This window comes from Monodon monoceros, unplaced genomic scaffold (genome assembly GCF_005190385.1).
Source record: "Monodon monoceros isolate NGI ecotype Baffin Bay Population unplaced genomic scaffold, NGI_Narwhal_1 Super_Scaffold_3, whole genome shotgun sequence".
NCBI lineage: Eukaryota > Metazoa > Chordata > Mammalia > Artiodactyla > Monodontidae > Monodon > Monodon monoceros.
Genome location: NW_021703780.1, coordinates 78,198,709 through 78,216,381, shown reverse-complemented (window position 1 = coordinate 78,216,381; position 17,673 = coordinate 78,198,709). Strand labels below are relative to the sequence as shown.

General features: G+C 41.0%; 1 protein-coding gene across 17 annotated transcripts in view; it reads left to right on the top strand.

The window, feature by feature from the left end:
• MAGI1 (membrane associated guanylate kinase, WW and PDZ domain containing 1) overlaps positions 1 to 17,422 on the top strand; it is a 616,517-nt gene extending 599,095 nt beyond the window's left edge. For 8 of the 17 annotated variants that reach the window (XM_029243088.1, XM_029243078.1, XM_029243072.1 and 5 more), the window contains 5 exons: positions 7,180 to 7,273; positions 7,404 to 7,467; positions 8,439 to 8,582; positions 10,892 to 11,030; positions 15,118 to 17,422. In XM_029243088.1, coding sequence (XP_029098921.1) covers positions 7,180 to 7,273; positions 7,404 to 7,467; positions 8,439 to 8,582; positions 10,892 to 11,030; positions 15,118 to 15,869 — 1,193 coding nt within the window. In that variant the 3' untranslated portion in view covers positions 15,870 to 17,422. Of the gene's footprint in view, positions 1 to 7,179; positions 7,274 to 7,403; positions 7,468 to 8,438; positions 8,583 to 10,891; positions 12,147 to 13,095; positions 13,185 to 15,117 lie in introns of those variants that run through there. The other 9 variants (XM_029243082.1, XM_029243085.1, XM_029243084.1 and 6 more) reach the window with 3 other exon arrangements.
• The last annotated feature ends 251 nt before the right edge of the window (positions 17,423 to 17,673 follow it).

Genomic DNA, 17,673 nt, shown 5'->3' with positions numbered 1-17,673 from the left:
GACCAGAAAAATTTGGTGACAAATGGTTGAGAGAGCCTAATGTAGTATATAAATTCAGATATATTTATCTCCATGCTGTGGAGAGATTTCAAAAAAATTAATCCAAAAGAAAGAGACACAGGAATTGACTGGCTGGGTCTATGTTGGTCAGTCTTAATGTGGGAATGAGAATTTCCAAAAAGGAAGGAAGGAAAGAAAGGGCTCCTTAAGGGAGGGGCTTAGAAAAAGAGTTCACAATCGGGAAAGATGTAGATATGCAGAAGCAACTTATACTCCTGTGCACATACTTGTTGACTTAATTTAATGTTCTGCAAGGGAAAATAGTTTTGGAGAACCTGAACACCAAAAAATAGAACGCAAGATAGATCATCCAATAACAGTTGTGAATAAAAAGACGTTTTTTAAAACTTCAGTCCTTCAACAGTGTAGAATTCAGACAGGCATATCACAGGCCATCTTGGTTAGAAGAAAGTAAACATTACAGTTGAGACAGTGTAGTTAAGGAGCGACGTGTTGCTGAGGATGTGATTTCATTCCATGATATTTCAGGAATTCATCACCATGGTAATAAAACTCTTCACCAATTACGTTGTAATTTTCAAAGTCCAGGTAAAGCGAATCAAGCCTGGCAGCCAGAGGGTGGGTTTATAATGCTCATCTTTTAAATGGGGCCAAAAGTTGCCATCTTGGAAATTAGAGTGAAGGCAGGGGAGTTAGGTTTCTGGAGAGATGGAGAGATGCTGGAGCAATCCAGAAGGATTTTGCAAAAACCTAGAAGACAGAGAGTGACCATTACAATCTGATGAAGAGAAAATCGTGCTGGATCCACCTCCTCTCCGTGAAAGTGTGTTGGACATGGTAGATTGTAAGGTAAAAGGAAGGTGTTCTCTCCATGTTAGGGACCTCTGATCTCCTTCAGTCTCTCACTCTAGTATTTAATGGATCCAGTAGCCCAGAGGCATTTTGTTCCATGATCCTCACAAGGAGACTGAAGTTCTTAGTGGCTTTGGAGCTCTTAGAAATACATCTTGTCCAGGGTACTGTTCTCAGAAACCCAAGGAGGCACTTCACAAAGAGGCTCTCTTATGAGTCAGACAGGAGATAAGCTGACCAAACTTGGAGGAGATCAGGCTAAACACTTTATATGAGCTTCTGGGCTACAGTTATTTGTCCATTACTGAGTTGAAGAAGACTAACTCATCCTTTCTTTGCACAGTTCCTGAAAGAGAAACTTACAAAGCAAGGTAGTCTTGAAATGTCACAATGTGGTTGAGCAATTTTCAGTTCTTGAGGTTTATTTTTATCAGACATTCAAGTCAAAGGTGTGACAAGGATTGAACTGAAGTCATCATTTTCAAACTGTCATTTAATATTTGTGTTCTCTGACTTTATCCTGTCATGTGAATCTTATTTCAACTCAGGATAAATATTTGCAAAATGTGTATCCAGAGGTTCCTCTAAGAGCTCACCCATCTACCATTAATGGAGTCATGAATTAAGGAGAGATTTGCGTATAGTTAATGACCGAGAATGTCCCCAAATGAAATTCACAACCAAAATATTAATATACGGTTTCAAGGATTAAACTATACCTGGTATTAGTCCCCAGATGACTTTATTATATACTTTCCCTCTGTTCTACATAAGGCATTGTAACCATCATTTTGATTTCTTACAACAAATTGTTTTAGTTTTCTAAATAAAAAAATGATCAAATTTAAGAAAAAAAAAAAGGAAGATGCACCATTGGTTGGGCAGTGCTTAGAACCCACTCCCCATCCACTGCCTTATCTAGCTCATGCTGCTTGTTCTTTTTTTTTTTTTTTTTGCCACACTGCACAGCATGTGGGATCTTAGTTCCCCGGCCAGGGATCAAACCCGTGCCCCCTACAATGGAAGTGCAGTCTTAACCATTGGACCACCAGGGGAGTCCCATGCTCGTGTTCTTTTTTCTTATCATCAGTCACGTGATTCTCCAGCTTCACTCCTCTCTAAGTAGTTTCCCTCACTGTGCCTCTCTTGTTTCCTTCTCACCTTTCTGGCTCCAACAAAGGCTTTGAAACACGACCCCCTTGATTTGGCACTATCGTGTTGTTCGAAGTCCTGCCTTCACAGTTCTAGGACAGGCCTGGCTCAGAGTTCTCACCATCTCTGCTTTTACTACCTTTGGGACCAGGATAGGAGATGAAGTGGGGGCTGAGCCTCTTCTCCTGTGAGAGATGGACAAGGGATAGGAAATTGATCATGGCAACACAGAAAGGCCCACAGAATGGCTGAACATACTGAATTTGAACTTGAATTTTGACTAGTGACACCACACATACTTCCTATACCACTTGTGTTCTATAGAAACACCCTGTGAAATCTGGGTGGAATGAGACTCTAATCAGACAGAGCAGACCCTGACTGAGACAGGCTCACATGGAAAATCATCAGATTGAATCAAGTTCAAGGTAATGAAAATATTTATGAGCTTAAAAATATATTATTTAGGGACTTCCCTGGTGGTCCAGTGGTGAAGACTCCACGCTTCACTGCAGGGAGCTCGGGTTAGGTCCCTGGTTGGGGAACTAAGATCCCACGTGCCGCCTGGCTTGGCCAAAATAAAGAAAGAAAGAAAGAAGGAATAAAAATAAAATAAAAATATATTATTTAAATATAGTCTTTTTTTCTCCTGAAGTCTTTTTTAATTTTTATTTTTTATTGGAGTATAGTTGATTAACAGTGTTGTGTTAGTTTCAGGTGTACAGCAAAAGTGATTCAGTTATGCATATACACGTATCTGTTTTTGTACTTCACATCTCTCTGATTTAAAGTATTTGCTTGTATAGGTAATAGGGCTTGGCAACATAGATAGTGCTATTTCCTTGGCAAAGGCCTAAAAGAGTTTACTTATTTAATAGAAAGCTCTGTGGATATGATAGCTAGCATATACTCGGGCAAGAAGAGCAGGGTTTCCATCGTATACATTTTAAAAGTCTCCCAAAACTTTTCATATATTTATGGCATTTAAATTTTCAAATGCTCCCTTCAGATATTTATTACATATGTGTTTATGCATTAAAATATTTATGAAAGGAATGATTGTATCCGTGGTAGATTTGCTTGGCCTTGTAATGTGGATTCCATAAGGATGGCTAAGGATATTAACATGGGAGCAAGGTTGGAATTGTAATCACTTGTCACGGAGATAACTTGAAACCCAAGATAAGCGGCGCTCCTGTCAGAAGTTAGTGCCCTGATTTAGCATGGCACCGTGACAGTGCCTTGAGAGCTAGGATATGCTCGTCTTGATACACGATCGCTGTAGAAAGTGTAGTAATACCCATTTTCATTCCTCTTGGAGAGCTAAAGCCAGGTGTAAACACTGTTTAAAAAAGGATGTAGGGCACTTTTGGGAATTTATCATGAAAATAGCCAATCTGTCCATCTATCTGCTTTGGAGTTTTAAAAGTCAAATACCTTGACACCCCTTTATAAAACTGCCTCTAGGGTGTACTCTTATATCAAGCCCTTTTACTTTTTTTTTATTATATGGGGCAGATTTTGCTTTGGGATAGAGATATAAATTTGTGAGAATGGACTTCATCTCTGTATTTTAAAAAGCTGGAGAGAATTTCAGCACATACCGTCTTGGTTTAATTCTAAATGAAGGCGTAAAAGCTCATTGAAAAACATAAGTTTATATTAATAGATATTAAAAAAGCATCCTGGAAATCTAGGGTATACTAAAAGTTATTTTAGTGCTCGGAGATGGCCCAGGAAATCTAGAATTCAAAACCAGGGTATTTTGTATCTTAATTAATCTCTGATACTGCTGAGTGAAGTTGGTGGTACTTATACAGGAAGGTAAAAGTACTTGCTTATTTGAAGAGAATGTACCAATCCGATACGATTTCCTTGATACCAGTGCATAATTCCCTTGTAAATAGAATGAAACTAAAAGTTAACTATCAGGCAGGCCCTTGGTTTAACTCCCATTGCCTCCACTTGCTCTCTGGAAGACCTTGGACATGTTGCCTACTTATTCTAAGCCTCAGTGTCTCTATCTATAAAGTGGGGGTAACTAATTGCACCTATTTCATTGAGTTGTGAGGATGAAATGAAATAGTACATGTGATAATGCACCTAACACAGTGCTTGGCGTGTTGGAAACAATCGAGATATGGTGGTTGTTCATAGATTAAGGAAAACAAGCAAAAGGAGAAAAATTCAGTGGGCTCAGCTAGGCATTTGCATATTAAATGTTAATTTTTGAAATGCTTAAAATTAAGCTTCAATCCAAAACAGATTTGCATATAAATATGTGAAAAGTAGCAAAGGAATGATGGAAGGAAAATTAATAAAAATTCTATTTATATGTTTGTTGAGTGATTATTATATCTCATCAAACCTTGAAAATGGCATAAGTACTAAAATGGTTTGAGAATGGGATCTGCCCTGCCTAGAAAACTCTGGCTACCAAAAACACCCAAGAGGGACTTCCCTGGTGGTCTAATGGCTAAGGCTCTGGGCTCCCAATGCAGGGGGCCTGGGTTCGATCCTTGGTCAGGGAACTAGATCCCACATGCTGGAACTGAGACCTGGCATGGCCAAACAAACAAACAAATACATAAATAAATCTTACTGGTTTTAAGCTTTTTAAAAAAAAACAAAAACAAAAAAACACCCAAGAACTCTAAAGGGGAACCTCTGCACAATTCAGTAATTATAATCACTTTAATTACAAGGGAACATTCTTTCTGGTATCCTGATGATGATTTCCCCATGGCCCTAGCAATCTTGTGATTTCCCAGAGAGTCTCCATAAAATTAATTACAATGAGCAATATGAAGTTTTTAAAAATCCACGTTTATGAAACTACTGGCAAATCACATTGACAGGCTGTGCGGTCTCCTAGTCCTTTGTACGGGCACAGCAGGCAGACTTTATGAAATACCACTTAGATTTATCGCCTTGGTTGTGCCGCTTAACTGCAGTCATAAGAATGGACTAATAATATACTCAATATTGTGATAACAGTAATAAATACATGCCACCCATAAAAAAGATGCTCATCATTTTTTGAGCAGTTTTTATGTGCCAGGCATGAGCCCAAACACTTTCCTCCCAGGTAATCTTTGCACCAGTGTTCTTAGATATTTCTGTTATGCTGTATGTGTAGATGAGGAGACCGAGGCATAGAAAGTTTAAGTAACTTTGCCTCAAGTCCCAGCCAGTAAGTTGCAGAGTTTGGGTTGGAAAGCCAGGTAGTCTGACTCTAGAATCTGACCTTATAACTATTACGCCTGACAAGCTTAAGAAGTACCACTTCCCCACCTTGGAGGGTCATAAAGCGTATTGGCACAGTTAAGGGTCCACAGGAGAAACAAAACACAGACACACAAAAACATTTCTTTCTGTGTCACCCACTATTTTTCACCCTATTTGACCACAGATTACTGTTCCCTCAGAATCTGGAGCAACATTTGGTAAAACAGATTCTGTGGGAGACATCATCCTAAAGCATGAACTGGATTCACATTTTAGTTCATCTGGTCTAGTTACATTTTCTTACTAATCTTGCACCTTCGCTGTCCAGATCATAATCTTTAGAGCTGGAATAGAAACTGTTAAAATCGTATTTCAACTTTCTAATTTTGCAGAGTTTAAATAACTTACACACGTTACCACAGTAAAAAATACAAAGTAGAAGTAGTAGAAAGGGCCACAGCTACAGCCAGTGTGTATTGAGTGCTTACTACATGTCAGGTACTGTGCTAAACATTTCATATATTTTTACCCAAGAAAAGGGAATTATTGTCATCATCCCCTTCTATCAGATGAGGAAAACAAGGCACACAGCTAATGAGTGGGGGACAAAGGGATTTGTCTGATCTCCAGCCCTTGCTTTTAACGCCTATGTGTAATGAAAATAAAATAACAGGAAGTCAGACCTAATCTGAGTAGTATTTTTAGGAAAGTAAAATGGAAGATTTTTGGGGATTCTACCTTAGGAAAGTAAAATCCCAACAACTTAGGAATAGTGAGATGTCCATAGAAACTTGGTTATACATGATGGGTAGATACATGTATTCCACAAACACTGGAGGGCCTACTGTGAACCACAGGACTCCTAGACACTTCTAGATTTCACAGCACACTATGAATTAAATGGGCATTTATAGGCTAATCTAAGAACTTCACCACCACATTTAGCATTTTCTTGATTAGAAAACGTGTGCCAAGTTCCAAACAGTCAACCTAAAAATAAATATTAATAGTGTAACTTGCTCATAGTTGCTTACTATCTGCCTTGACCTTAATGGAGAAATAATTAGTAATAGAACATACAACTATTACAAGGTGAATGATTGTATTTTCATATATGCATGTTGGTTTGCAATCTATAGGCATGTTCATGAGTGTTTTCAAATTCTGGGTCTCCAAACTCCCAGAGATCAATGAAGTTGCTTATGAATGTGTTTAGTGGAGAAGAAAGGTAGTTTTCTTAAGAATATAATCATATCCATTACATTAGGGTGGCTTCCTGATGTGTACAACTTAGATTTATAAACTCCAGCTCTAACTAATGCAAGTTTTAAAATGAACTCTTCATGAGTGAGTCTAGGCGAGGTCTCACAAGAATTCCACATTTTTAGTTGTGCTTCATTTTGTAAAAGCTTTGGGGAAGAAAGTAGATGTTATGTGCGTGTGTGTTTAACAAGATGTTAGCGCACTTTTGATTTTAATAGTCACATGAGAAAATCAAACAGACTCACTAAAGATCGCTGAAAAATTGCAGGAAACATTAGCAGAGACATTATCAGCCTGTAGAATTATGGGAAATAATTCTGGTGTGGTGCCACGATTTGATGGGCCTGCCCTTTATAAGTGATGGGGGGAGAGTGAAAGGCACCTACCTTGGCTACAATTTTAAAGTACCATTTTCTTGGGCAAACTCTTTCTTTCATTTGTGGAGATGTGTGATTGGGAGGAGGGTAATGGGAGTGTACGTGGCTCACATCATAGAAGATCTTAGAATGGTCCTTTAAACGCTTGTTGAGAAATTCAGTTCAAAACTGTTTGAAGTGACGGAGAAGCCAGATAGAATTCACAGGTGAGGCTTCTGCACACCTCCTGGCGTGACAGTGTCTTCTCTGGGGCCTTCATTTCCTGATGCTCTGTCTTACCCTGCAGAGTCTTCGAATGCCACTTTGCTGACCAATGCGGAGAAGATTGCCACCATCACCACCACACACACCCCTTCGCAGCAAGGGGCCCAGGAGACCAGGTCAGACATGGCTTTGGTTTCTTTTGTTACTTTCAAGGGGAAAAAGTAACTCCTGTTGTGACGATGCTCCTCCTTGATTCTTTCTCTGTCTCCTCGTGGGTTGCTCTTATACTTTTTTCTCTCGCTTCAGCAGGAATACCACCAAACCAAAGCCGGAATCTCAGTTTGAGTTCAAAGCACCCCAGGGAACACAGGTGAGGGCCATTTCTCTTTCTTCCTTGTTGGCTTGGTGTGTTTCCTTCCAACTTTCTAAAGCTGTTTTTACCAGGTATCTTCTATAAGGTACCCTCAATTAAGATAAATAACTTTTTGTGAGGGGTATGTACTAAACATGTACTCATATTGGTTTATCAAGGAAATGACATTTTATTTTACTACCTTTGAAAAATATTCCTAGACATCCTTTTCTAGGCAGGGCTCGGGCGGAAACCCAAACAAAATAAAAAGCTATAATTGTCTCAAGGATTGGTGATCAGAGAAAGAGCAAAACAGCTCATGTCTCGTCATGGTACTCATAAAGGCATTTATGTCAAGAAAATGTCTTTTTGTTAAGGTGTTTCTCAGACTTGTGAATTTCAGGTGAGACCCCTTAAAGCTACCCAGCTGTCACACAAGGTGGTAATGGAGGGTGCACAAGTAATAGCAGGTGAAGCAAATTTGGGAAACATGGGGTGATACAGAGTTAAATAGGTTTTTTTCTCCCCCCGACTGGCCTTCTCAGAGCCTTCCCTAATCCATTCCTGATTCTCCTTAATCAGCATGGGTACCACTGTCCAGATGTGTGGAGGTAGTTGTTGGTATCCTAACGATGAGATGTTTTCAGACGTTGGGCAGGGAGGCTGAATACCCAGCAATGTGCTGGATGGTATTATTTAATGAAGGATTTTCCTGCCCCAAATGCAAGTTGCAGCCTCACCGATTAAACTTTAATATATGCGTGTTGGCACGCAATCTGTATGCACACTCATGAATGTTTTCACATTCCGGATCTCCAAACTCCTAAGGTTAATTGATATTAATAAACAATCAAGAACCACCAAGAAGGGGATAGAAACTGTGCCTTTGTGTCAAATGAGCATAATGGAGGATGTTGGGGAAGAGGGAGAGAGAAATGTGTGTGGATTTAAGTCCTCCCAGAATGACTGCACTTAATTTCTTTGAATAGGAGCAAGATTTTTACACTGTGGAACTGGAAAGAGGTGCCAAGGGATTTGGCTTTAGTCTTCGAGGCGGCCGAGAGTATAACATGGACCTCTATGTTCTGCGCTTAGCAGAGGATGGTCCTGCAGAAAGGTGTGGAAAGATGAGGGTAAGTAGGGAGAGGCGTCTGGAGTGGACATAAAGAAGTCATCTGCAGTGACTTCTTGACATCCTATTGTTAGAACCTGCACGTTCATGAGAATTACATGTTTCTAGAGCTTTCAGGACACTCCAAGTGCAGGACTCCCACCCTAGCATAAATCTCTCCCTCAAGCATAGTTAGTTGTAGCTGCTAAAGTTAGGTGAGCTCTTCCAACTCTGAGGTTGAGTGGAGGATTAAAGTCACTTATGAACTTATTAACATGGATATTGTCTGAATCCCATCTCCATAGTTCTTTTACTTAATCTCATGGGGCAGGCACATCACTTCCCAGGGATTCCTGGGTATCCCAGCATGCTTCAAGAGCAGGAAGCCTTGTGGTTCTGTAAGTTCTGGGTGGTGAGCTCCATGCAGTCTCTAGCTAGCCACTGCCGCCTCCCCCTAGGCCTCGGGAATGATTTAACACTCTGCATTAGCAGAGGGCCAAGGAGTCCGTGGCGTGACTATTCAGGGTCACTAGGTAGTCATCAAAGCTGCAAAATTTAAATGCACGTGTGCCAAAAGTCCAATCTGTTCTGTTTAGATATCTAATATCTCTTACCACGTATGAATATGTTTGTCTCCTGGGCAGATCAGATGATTAGAAAAGAAAAAATCGTCTGCTCATTAGAGATAGGGGGCATAGATGGAGACATACATAGGGAACAATTTGCAAGGAATTAAAGAAATTGAGAGTCAGGCCAGGAAATCAAAAAAGTGATTAAAATTAGCCCTGAGCAGAAAGAGGGAAAAGAGTGACCAAAGGTGGGGAATTTAATGCTTGTAACTTAAGACAGAATCTTGAATTTTATGTTTCTTCAGACTGAATTTTTTAATGAGCTTTTTTTCTTTAATTGAGAAGGTAGACCATGAATGTGATTTTTAAAAATTAGAGGAAACTGGTGCATAGTAAAAATATAGTTTCCAGGGTCAAACTAATATACCAGTTTCTTGTATATCCTTCCTCTGTGCATACACATGCATAATTTTTGCATATATGGTGGTTTATATTCCTTTTGTTTATATTTCAAACACATGGCATATGCTTTTCCATGTCTTTACTCACTTAAAAAAGTTCGATTGAAAGAAATACCACTATTATGATATTTTGTATAATGTTGTATAGTTCACAAGACATATTGTAATATTCGATTGGACCCCCTCAGCATGGTAGGCATGGGTTTTATCCTCCCCTTATACAGATGAGGAAGTGAACTCCAAAAAGTAAAGGACTTAGCCAAGATCACTTAGCTAACAAGTGATAGGACTCAAATTTAGTCCTTTAAACTCCAAAGCCAGTCCTCTCCTCTTCTACCTTCTAGAATATGTGCTCCATGAGAGCAAGGATCTGGCCTGTCTTGTTTACTCCTTTGCCTCCAGTGCCTGGAATAGTCGGTGACTCCTAGTAAATGCTGCAATCAATGTATCAGCCAGGAGTGTGATCTCATCTGAAGGCTCAGCTGGGGAAGGATCTGCCTCTAAAGGTCACTCACAGGGTTGTTGGTAGGACTAGTGCACTTTGGGCTGTTGGCCCAAGCCATCCCTCATTTCCTTATCGTAGACTCTGTAGGGCATCTCACAGCATACATCAAAATGAACAATTGAGAGAACAAAAGAGGACAAGTAAGATAGAAGCCAAGGGACTTCCCTGGTGGTCCAGTGGTTAAGATTCTGTGCTTCCACTGCAGGGGGTGTAGGTTCAAACCCTGCTCAGGGAACAGATCCTGCATGCCGTGAGTTGTGGCTGAAAAAAAATTTTTTTTTAATAAATGAAATATTTTTTAAAAAAGACAGAAGCCAAAACCATGTTGTAACCTTACCTTTGAATTGACCTCCCATCACATTTGCCATATTGTTTGTTAGAAGTAAGTGACTAATTCCAGCCCACATCCGAAGGAAAGGGGATTACACAGCATATGAATTCAAGGAGGCAGGGATCATTGGGAGCCATCCTAGAAACTGTCTGCCACATCCGCCTCCCCTCAACAATTGATATTCCCTTTGCTACTTTATTTTTTTTAGCACTTAACACTGTCTAGTGTATATGCATTTTTATAATTTTCTTATTGTCTTTACCCCACTAGAATACCATCTCCATGAGGACAGGGATTTGGGGGGTTTTTCACTGCTGTATCCTAAACAATAGAACATTTTTCTGGAACATGTTCAGTAAATAGTTAGTGAGTCAATAAGTGAAAGAATGTAAAATTACAAAGCACCTCAATAGCTGGTGAAACCCTTTTGTGATCTTCTCACTTGGCTCTCTCTTGCTTTGGCAGGTTGGTGATGAAATTTTAGAGATCAATGGCGAGACCACCAAAAACATGAAGCATTCTCGGGCTATTGAACTGATTAAGAACGGTGGCCGCAGAGTGCGTCTGTTTCTGAAGCGGGGAGACGGCTCCGTACCAGAATATGGTGGGTCAAACTATGAAAACATTCCTTCCTTCCCTGGCATGACTCCATGAATTTGTCTCCAGAACTGCAGCAGGAAAGTCTTTTTGTTTCCCCTATTCACCAGTGTCTTACCAGCCTCTCGCACCATGTGATTATTTGCCTCGCTTGTTCTGAAATCTCTACACATTTCATCCTTTTGCTTGCTTACGTGGACTGGGGCATGGCCTAAGACGAGCTCTTTATAGCCCCCTTTCTGATAATCAGAGAGAACATTTTGTCTAGTCCGACCAAGAGCGAAGGAATGTTTGTTTGGACTGTGCCAAACTGTTTCGCAGATCCAATTCTTAGCACAAAATGACTCTACTCCTTTTAAGAAGCAGGAAAGCAGGTTTCCTGAGTGATATGTTGAGGCACAATTCTTTTTTTTCTCTCTCTTTCTTTTTTGGTTACTTGATATCTTTATTCAAGAGGCGTGAAATTTGGAGATGATTTGGGGGCCTTGCTTACCTCCTTGATGCTCTGTATGCAATACTTCTGCATCCCCCCCACTGGTCCCTACCCCACATCAGACCACCTGAGCCCACTGCTACAAAACAAACAAAACTGTTGGTATATTAACCATATGTTTTTAGGTGATAAAGGATGAAATCGATTCCCAGTGCCCATCGTGAGGGAAACACATTACTATACCTTTCCTGTGAGGAAAGCCAGCTTTTACATAGAGTTCCTTTGTCATATCTGTAGACATGATTTGACTAAACAGTAATGCTCTTCACCTAGCCTGGTGTCCTGATGGTGAAATATTGTATATTATAATAATTACATCCTATTTATTTGAGATTCTTGTTTAAAATTAAAAAAAAAAAAAAATCTATGCCCTAGATGTAGGGCTTTTCTTCCCAACCAAAGGTCTACAAAAGTTTCTATAGAAACTGTAATTGAATGGTCCCCATATACGTTGGTCCCCTTTATTAGGGATTTATCTGTTGTCACCCTCTTCTCTGAAAGTCATTTGGCACAATTCCCAGTTGCATTTTGGACTTGATGAGATACTTAATTCAGGTGCAGCTCAAGGAGAAGGATAACCCCTTTGAAGGACAGCCTTCCCAGGTGTTGGGCATTCATGCAGGTGCAAAATACAAGGGGCCCAAGGCGGGGGGGATGGGATGGGTATCAGATGAGGCCCCTTGAGACATGGCCAACCATGGGGGAGGTATTTTGACATTAAGATGCCACAGCTGTGCACTGTCCTAAACCTTGACCATAGGTGTATCTATGCCACTGAAACTGTGTAACATTATCTCCCTTTTCTGTCTTCCCTATGCTTCTGTTGGATGTGATCTTTCATTTGCGAGTCATCGTCAGTAACCTGTGTACCTTCTCAAAAGCTATGTCTGTTGCACTGAGGATGAAAATCCAACACTAACAAATGTTCTTTGGGCTAAAAATAAAGATCATTGAAATACACAGTTTTTTTCCAAGAAGGGTTGAACGTGTCAGGGTTGTGCTACTGTAATGTCTCCATGTGTCATTGGGACTAAATCTCTCTAATTCTATTGATTAGAATCACAAATGGGTTATAATATGTTAAGTTCCAATATTTTTCTGACTTGATTGGAACCTGCTTCTCTGTGAGGCTATTTTTGTAATGAGTTTTTTGTACTTAATTTAACTGCCGTGGTCTTGGGGGAGGGGGGATGGAGGGAGATGGGGGAGGGAACTTTGTTCCTTTGTTGTTTATTGTTAATGCTCTCCTATGCCAGCCTGTCATTGTTCCAGTTGTTTGAAAAAGAAAAAAAAAGAAAAAAAGAAAAAAGGATGCATCCATTGTCTGGGTTCTCGAGTCACCTTATCTGGCTGTCTGAAAACGTCACTGTTCTGATTTTGGTCTCTGCAGCCTTATTTGAGTGTTGCCTTAGACTGTCTGACTGGACAAATAAACTCTCTTTGCCCTATGTTAACAAATGCAGATTTTTTTTTTTTTTCTTTCCTCTTTGTTATAGGGAATCTAAACGTTCAACTTTTTCTCTTTCTCTCTTTCTCTTTCTCTCTGACTGTTCTTGGTGCTGGGCCCTCCCTTCTACAGCGATGATACCTCCTAATATCGCTGCATGTATGAGAAATGAAAAGCTCGGGGAGGCTTGCTTCTACCTTATGGGCCATAATCAAACTACGGTTTGTAGCTCAATCAATACTAGGTGTTTCTGTGCTGTGGCCTAATTTCCTCATTGCTTCTGCTTTAGCTCTATTTTGATATGTTTGGCAATTCATTCTGAGCACCCTGCGTTCTTTGAATTGTAAGTACACCGCTGACCCTATGGAAGTCTTACTCTCCCTTCTCTTAAAAGTAGGTGTAAGAAATCCCAAGGTTAGATTTATGATAGTCATTGAAGCCCCTTTCCTCACCTAGATCCTAAAATGACTTCATAAGCTTCTGCGTGTGTTAATTCTAGAAGCCTACCCAGCATTCAGAAAAAACAAACCTCAGATCACAAAGCTCTCACTTAGAGGGATGGGGCTTTGATAGACAGGAAGATGAGATTTCCTACTCAGTTATCTCTTGGCAAATGACAGCCCACAGGCCAAATCTTGTCCTCAGCCTGTTTTTGTAAGTAAAGTTTTAGTGGCACATCGCCATGCCCATTTCTTTTATGTGTTGTCCATGGCTGCTTTTGCACTATAGTGGCAGGTGAACAGTTGTGACAAACTATGCAGCCTGCCAAACCATAAATATTTTACTCTTTGGCCCTTTACACCTTTTTCCTTTAAAAAGTTTACTGATTCCTGCTGTAGGCTATATTCCTGCTTTTGTTAAAACCCACCCTAGGTACGGGAGATGGTTCGTGAAAGAGACTAATTGCTTAATGTTGACCTTGTTGGCTCATGAAAGATCCTTAAGGGGGCACCCGTGATTCCTTCACCCCTGTGACTGTGGCCCTGGTTTGCCCTCCACACTGCAGCACATCATTTCAGGTGCTTTGCCTGGAATGCAATAGTGTGTATGACTTACTGGGTTTAGGTGTGACAAAGCATCCCTGTTTTGAAAAGAGCTGTCATAAATCCGGGATGCTACCTAAAACATTTGCAGCATCATTTCAGATAGTTTAACAGTAAATAGGAGCCCTATGGGTTGCCCTGCTTTTTAATCTATAGACAACTTGAGGGTTGTAAGAAGCTGTCCAGTGACTTCACGGCTCAAAGATGTAATTATGGCTGCTTCTATAGCATCAAGAAAAGTGCCTCTATCCGAACCCCATCTAATGTCAAATGTGATCCTGACGGCCTCTCTTCCACTCCCTTTTATCTGTCAGCAGACTCTACAGTTTAAAAACAGTTCCTTAAACTTATGCAAAAGTAAAGAAAATAGTTGAACAACATTCACAAAGGTAGAGAGAATGTTAAATGGACCCTCCCATAATGTCACAATTGCCCATCATCAACATCTGGCTGTGTTGCCTCTGTAATTACCAGGCTGGATAACTTTTTTTTTTTTAAAGAGAAGTATACTTTGCTTACAGTAAAATGCATAAAGCCTGAGGGTCCAGTGCAGTGAATTTTTACCTCTCTATGCATGCCTTTAATCCCCACCCAGATCAAAACATCAACTCTTTACATTTCCCCAGAAAGTTCCCTCCTGACCCTCCAGGTCAATAGCCCAGGTTGTTTTTAAGCAAATTAAAATAAGTATTCTTTAAAGAAAGGAATATTTTCTGTCATGGGGGCTGGGGGCTGGGGGGGTGGATCAGGGAGGAAGGGGGGTAGAGTGGGGAAAAAAGAGCAGGAGATAGGGTGGGGACATTTTGATACTTTTAGATAGACTATTTGGGTTGTGCCTTTAAAGACTAAACTCATGACTGATGTTACAAGTTCTTTAATGGTCTATGAGTGTAAAGAACAGTAGGCTAGCTGTGGAAAGGCACAAGTACCAGTTTTTTAACCCTGACTAGTTGCAGTTATACTTAAATTAACCAAGAGTCAGTTGGCTTTGATTCTGACTGCTGTAACAGTCGTTTGTTTGTTGTGACTAATGGGATCTCACGTGTGCGGGTGGAGACAGGAGCCGAGGTCCTTGGTACCAAACTGTTGCTCTGGTTTCTCTTCCTCGCAGACCCCAGCAGCGACGGGAACGGCCCTCCCACCGGTCCACAAGGTGTTCCGGAAATGAGGGCCGCGCCCCCCGACCGCCGACAGCATCCATCATTGGAGTCCAGTTATCCACCCGATCTTCACAAATCATCACCACATGGGGAAAAGCGGGCACACGTGAGAGATCCCAAAGGCTGCAGAGAGTATAGCAGACAACCCAACGAACATCACACATGGAACGGAACTTCTAGAAAACCCGACAGTGGGGCTTGCCGACCCAAGGACCGGGCACCCGAGGGACGAAGAGATGCCCAACCCGAGCGGATGGTGACCAATGGCCCCAAGAGGAGGCCCCCGGAGAAGCGGAGGGAGGGCACGAGGAGCGCTGACAACACTTTGGAGAGGAGGGAGAAGCAGGAGAAGAGGGAGGCTTCCCCGGAGAGGAGGCGAGAGCGGTCCCCAACCCGCCGGAGGGACGGCTCCCCCGGCCGGCGGAGGAGGTCTCTCGAGAGACTCTTGGATCAGAGAAGATCTCCGGAGCGCAAGAGAGGAAGCTCGCCCGAAAGGAGAGCCAAATCCACAGACCGGCGGCGGACCAGGTCCCCCGAGCGGAGGAGAGAGCGGTCCCTGGAGAAAAGGAGCAAAGAGGACAAAGGCGGCCACCGAGAGAGGGAGGAGACAAGTCTGAAACAGGATGCCGGCCGAAGTTCCAGACATCCCCCGGAGCAGAGGAGGCGACCTTACAAAGAATGTAGCACCGACCTCAGTATCTGAGACCCTGAATCACATTCCAGCCTTTACCGTGTCAAAGGTTCTAAGAGGAAGCTCACAGACCTGAAATGATTTAGTTTCTTACCTAGTGAAGTGTCTGACGTCAGCCTGATGATTCTCTGACTTGCGACAAACATTTGATGCATTTGAAATCTTATAAGAAAAAAAATATATATATATGAAACGTGTTGTGCCTGATGTATCATATTAAAGAAAGTATTTTTAAATGCATACTTTTTTGGAAATTATTTGCCAAATGCTGCCCCCAAGGGATATAAATTTTGTTTCTACATAAACTGTAGAATTGTCAAGAATTGTTCCCTTTTGGGGGGAGCGACCTTTTTCTCTCCTGGTAAAATGGGGCTGTTGATCATCTTCTCTAAGTAAGGAAAATCATTGATCAAGTTTAATTAATTTGATAGAGACTTATGTAGTGATGTAGTGCTATACTGTAGTTAGGAGTTTTTCTTGAAAAAAAGAAAAGAGCAAAAAGGCAAAAATTATATTTGTAAAAGCTGAGGACTCTTTGGAATGGATTAGGATTGCCGATGATCCTAAAATTAAGCAAACTGTATGAAGAGACTACTGTCGCAAATGAAGGATATTTATAGTTAAACGACACAGCACAAAGAAATGTTATGTTCTCAAGTTATAGTTGGTTCAGAAAACAGTTCGTACTCTCCCTGGCCGTAGAAAGGTGCCAAGAGTAGAAGGTTGGCCGCCATTACCCCAGTGCAGCCCAAGCACAGATGCTCAGGTTCATTAGCATCACCAACATCTAATAAGATTTCATTAAGGCAGTGCCATCACAGCTTTGCCCAACTACTAGAAGGAATGGATAACAAACACCTTCTGTGTTGTCTTGCCTGATTTGAGGCGGAATAGGAGGTGGAATGGGGGACAGTGTGCCTGGCGTGAGGAGTCCTAAGAATTGCCAGTACAGAAAGTATGTTCCCCCATTTTAGCGTAAGCCCGCGCTTGCCCTTTGCCAAACTGGGGAGAAGGGAGTAAGTAAGCCTTGTTGGAAGGAACCTCTCTGTTAATGTTTAAAAGAAATGAGGGTTGGGCATGCTCATTCTTAGAAATGCCAGTTTTCCTTTGGAACCATAATGAAAGTCTCCAGGATGATTGAAAGGGAGAGAAGGATGCGATTTCAGTGGTTTCAGATCTAGCTGGCAAACCTCTGCCCTTATGACCCTGTTCTTCTAGTCTTTCGACAGAGCAAAACATAGTGATTTTTCTTTGATAAAAGACCCATTCTTTTGCTATCTCACAGGAGGTTTGGTTGGGTCGGCTGTAGCCCCAGGATGCGGTTGAAATGGATTACTGCCTAGCTGAGCCAAAACCTTTGCTTGTACCTGTTGGACCACTGCAGCAAACCGCTGCTTACAATGCATTGTGTATTTCCATAGTACTGTTTTGCATTTTCCATACAGACACAAAACTTTGCAAGTCAATCACTGTTGTTCTCATGGTACTGTTTAAAAAAAAAAAAAGGAAAAAGAAAAAAAATGGAGAAAACCAGCCAATTACCATGTGTACAGAGTTAAAAATTGTAATTAATAGAGCCTGTTTTAAAAACAAACAACTGTTGCCTTTTTTTCTTGTATAAAAGAGAATTTATGACACAAAATTTAGCTGTGAGGAATGTGATATGTGTTTATATTTCTGAATATGGAACAAATTGATTCATTGGGATATATTTTACTGTAAACTAAATCAGGTATGTAAAGCTGTTTTAAAAATGGGAGACTATATAAGTAATTCTCTGAAGCTTGAGTTGGTTTGAATATCATCATTTCCTCCA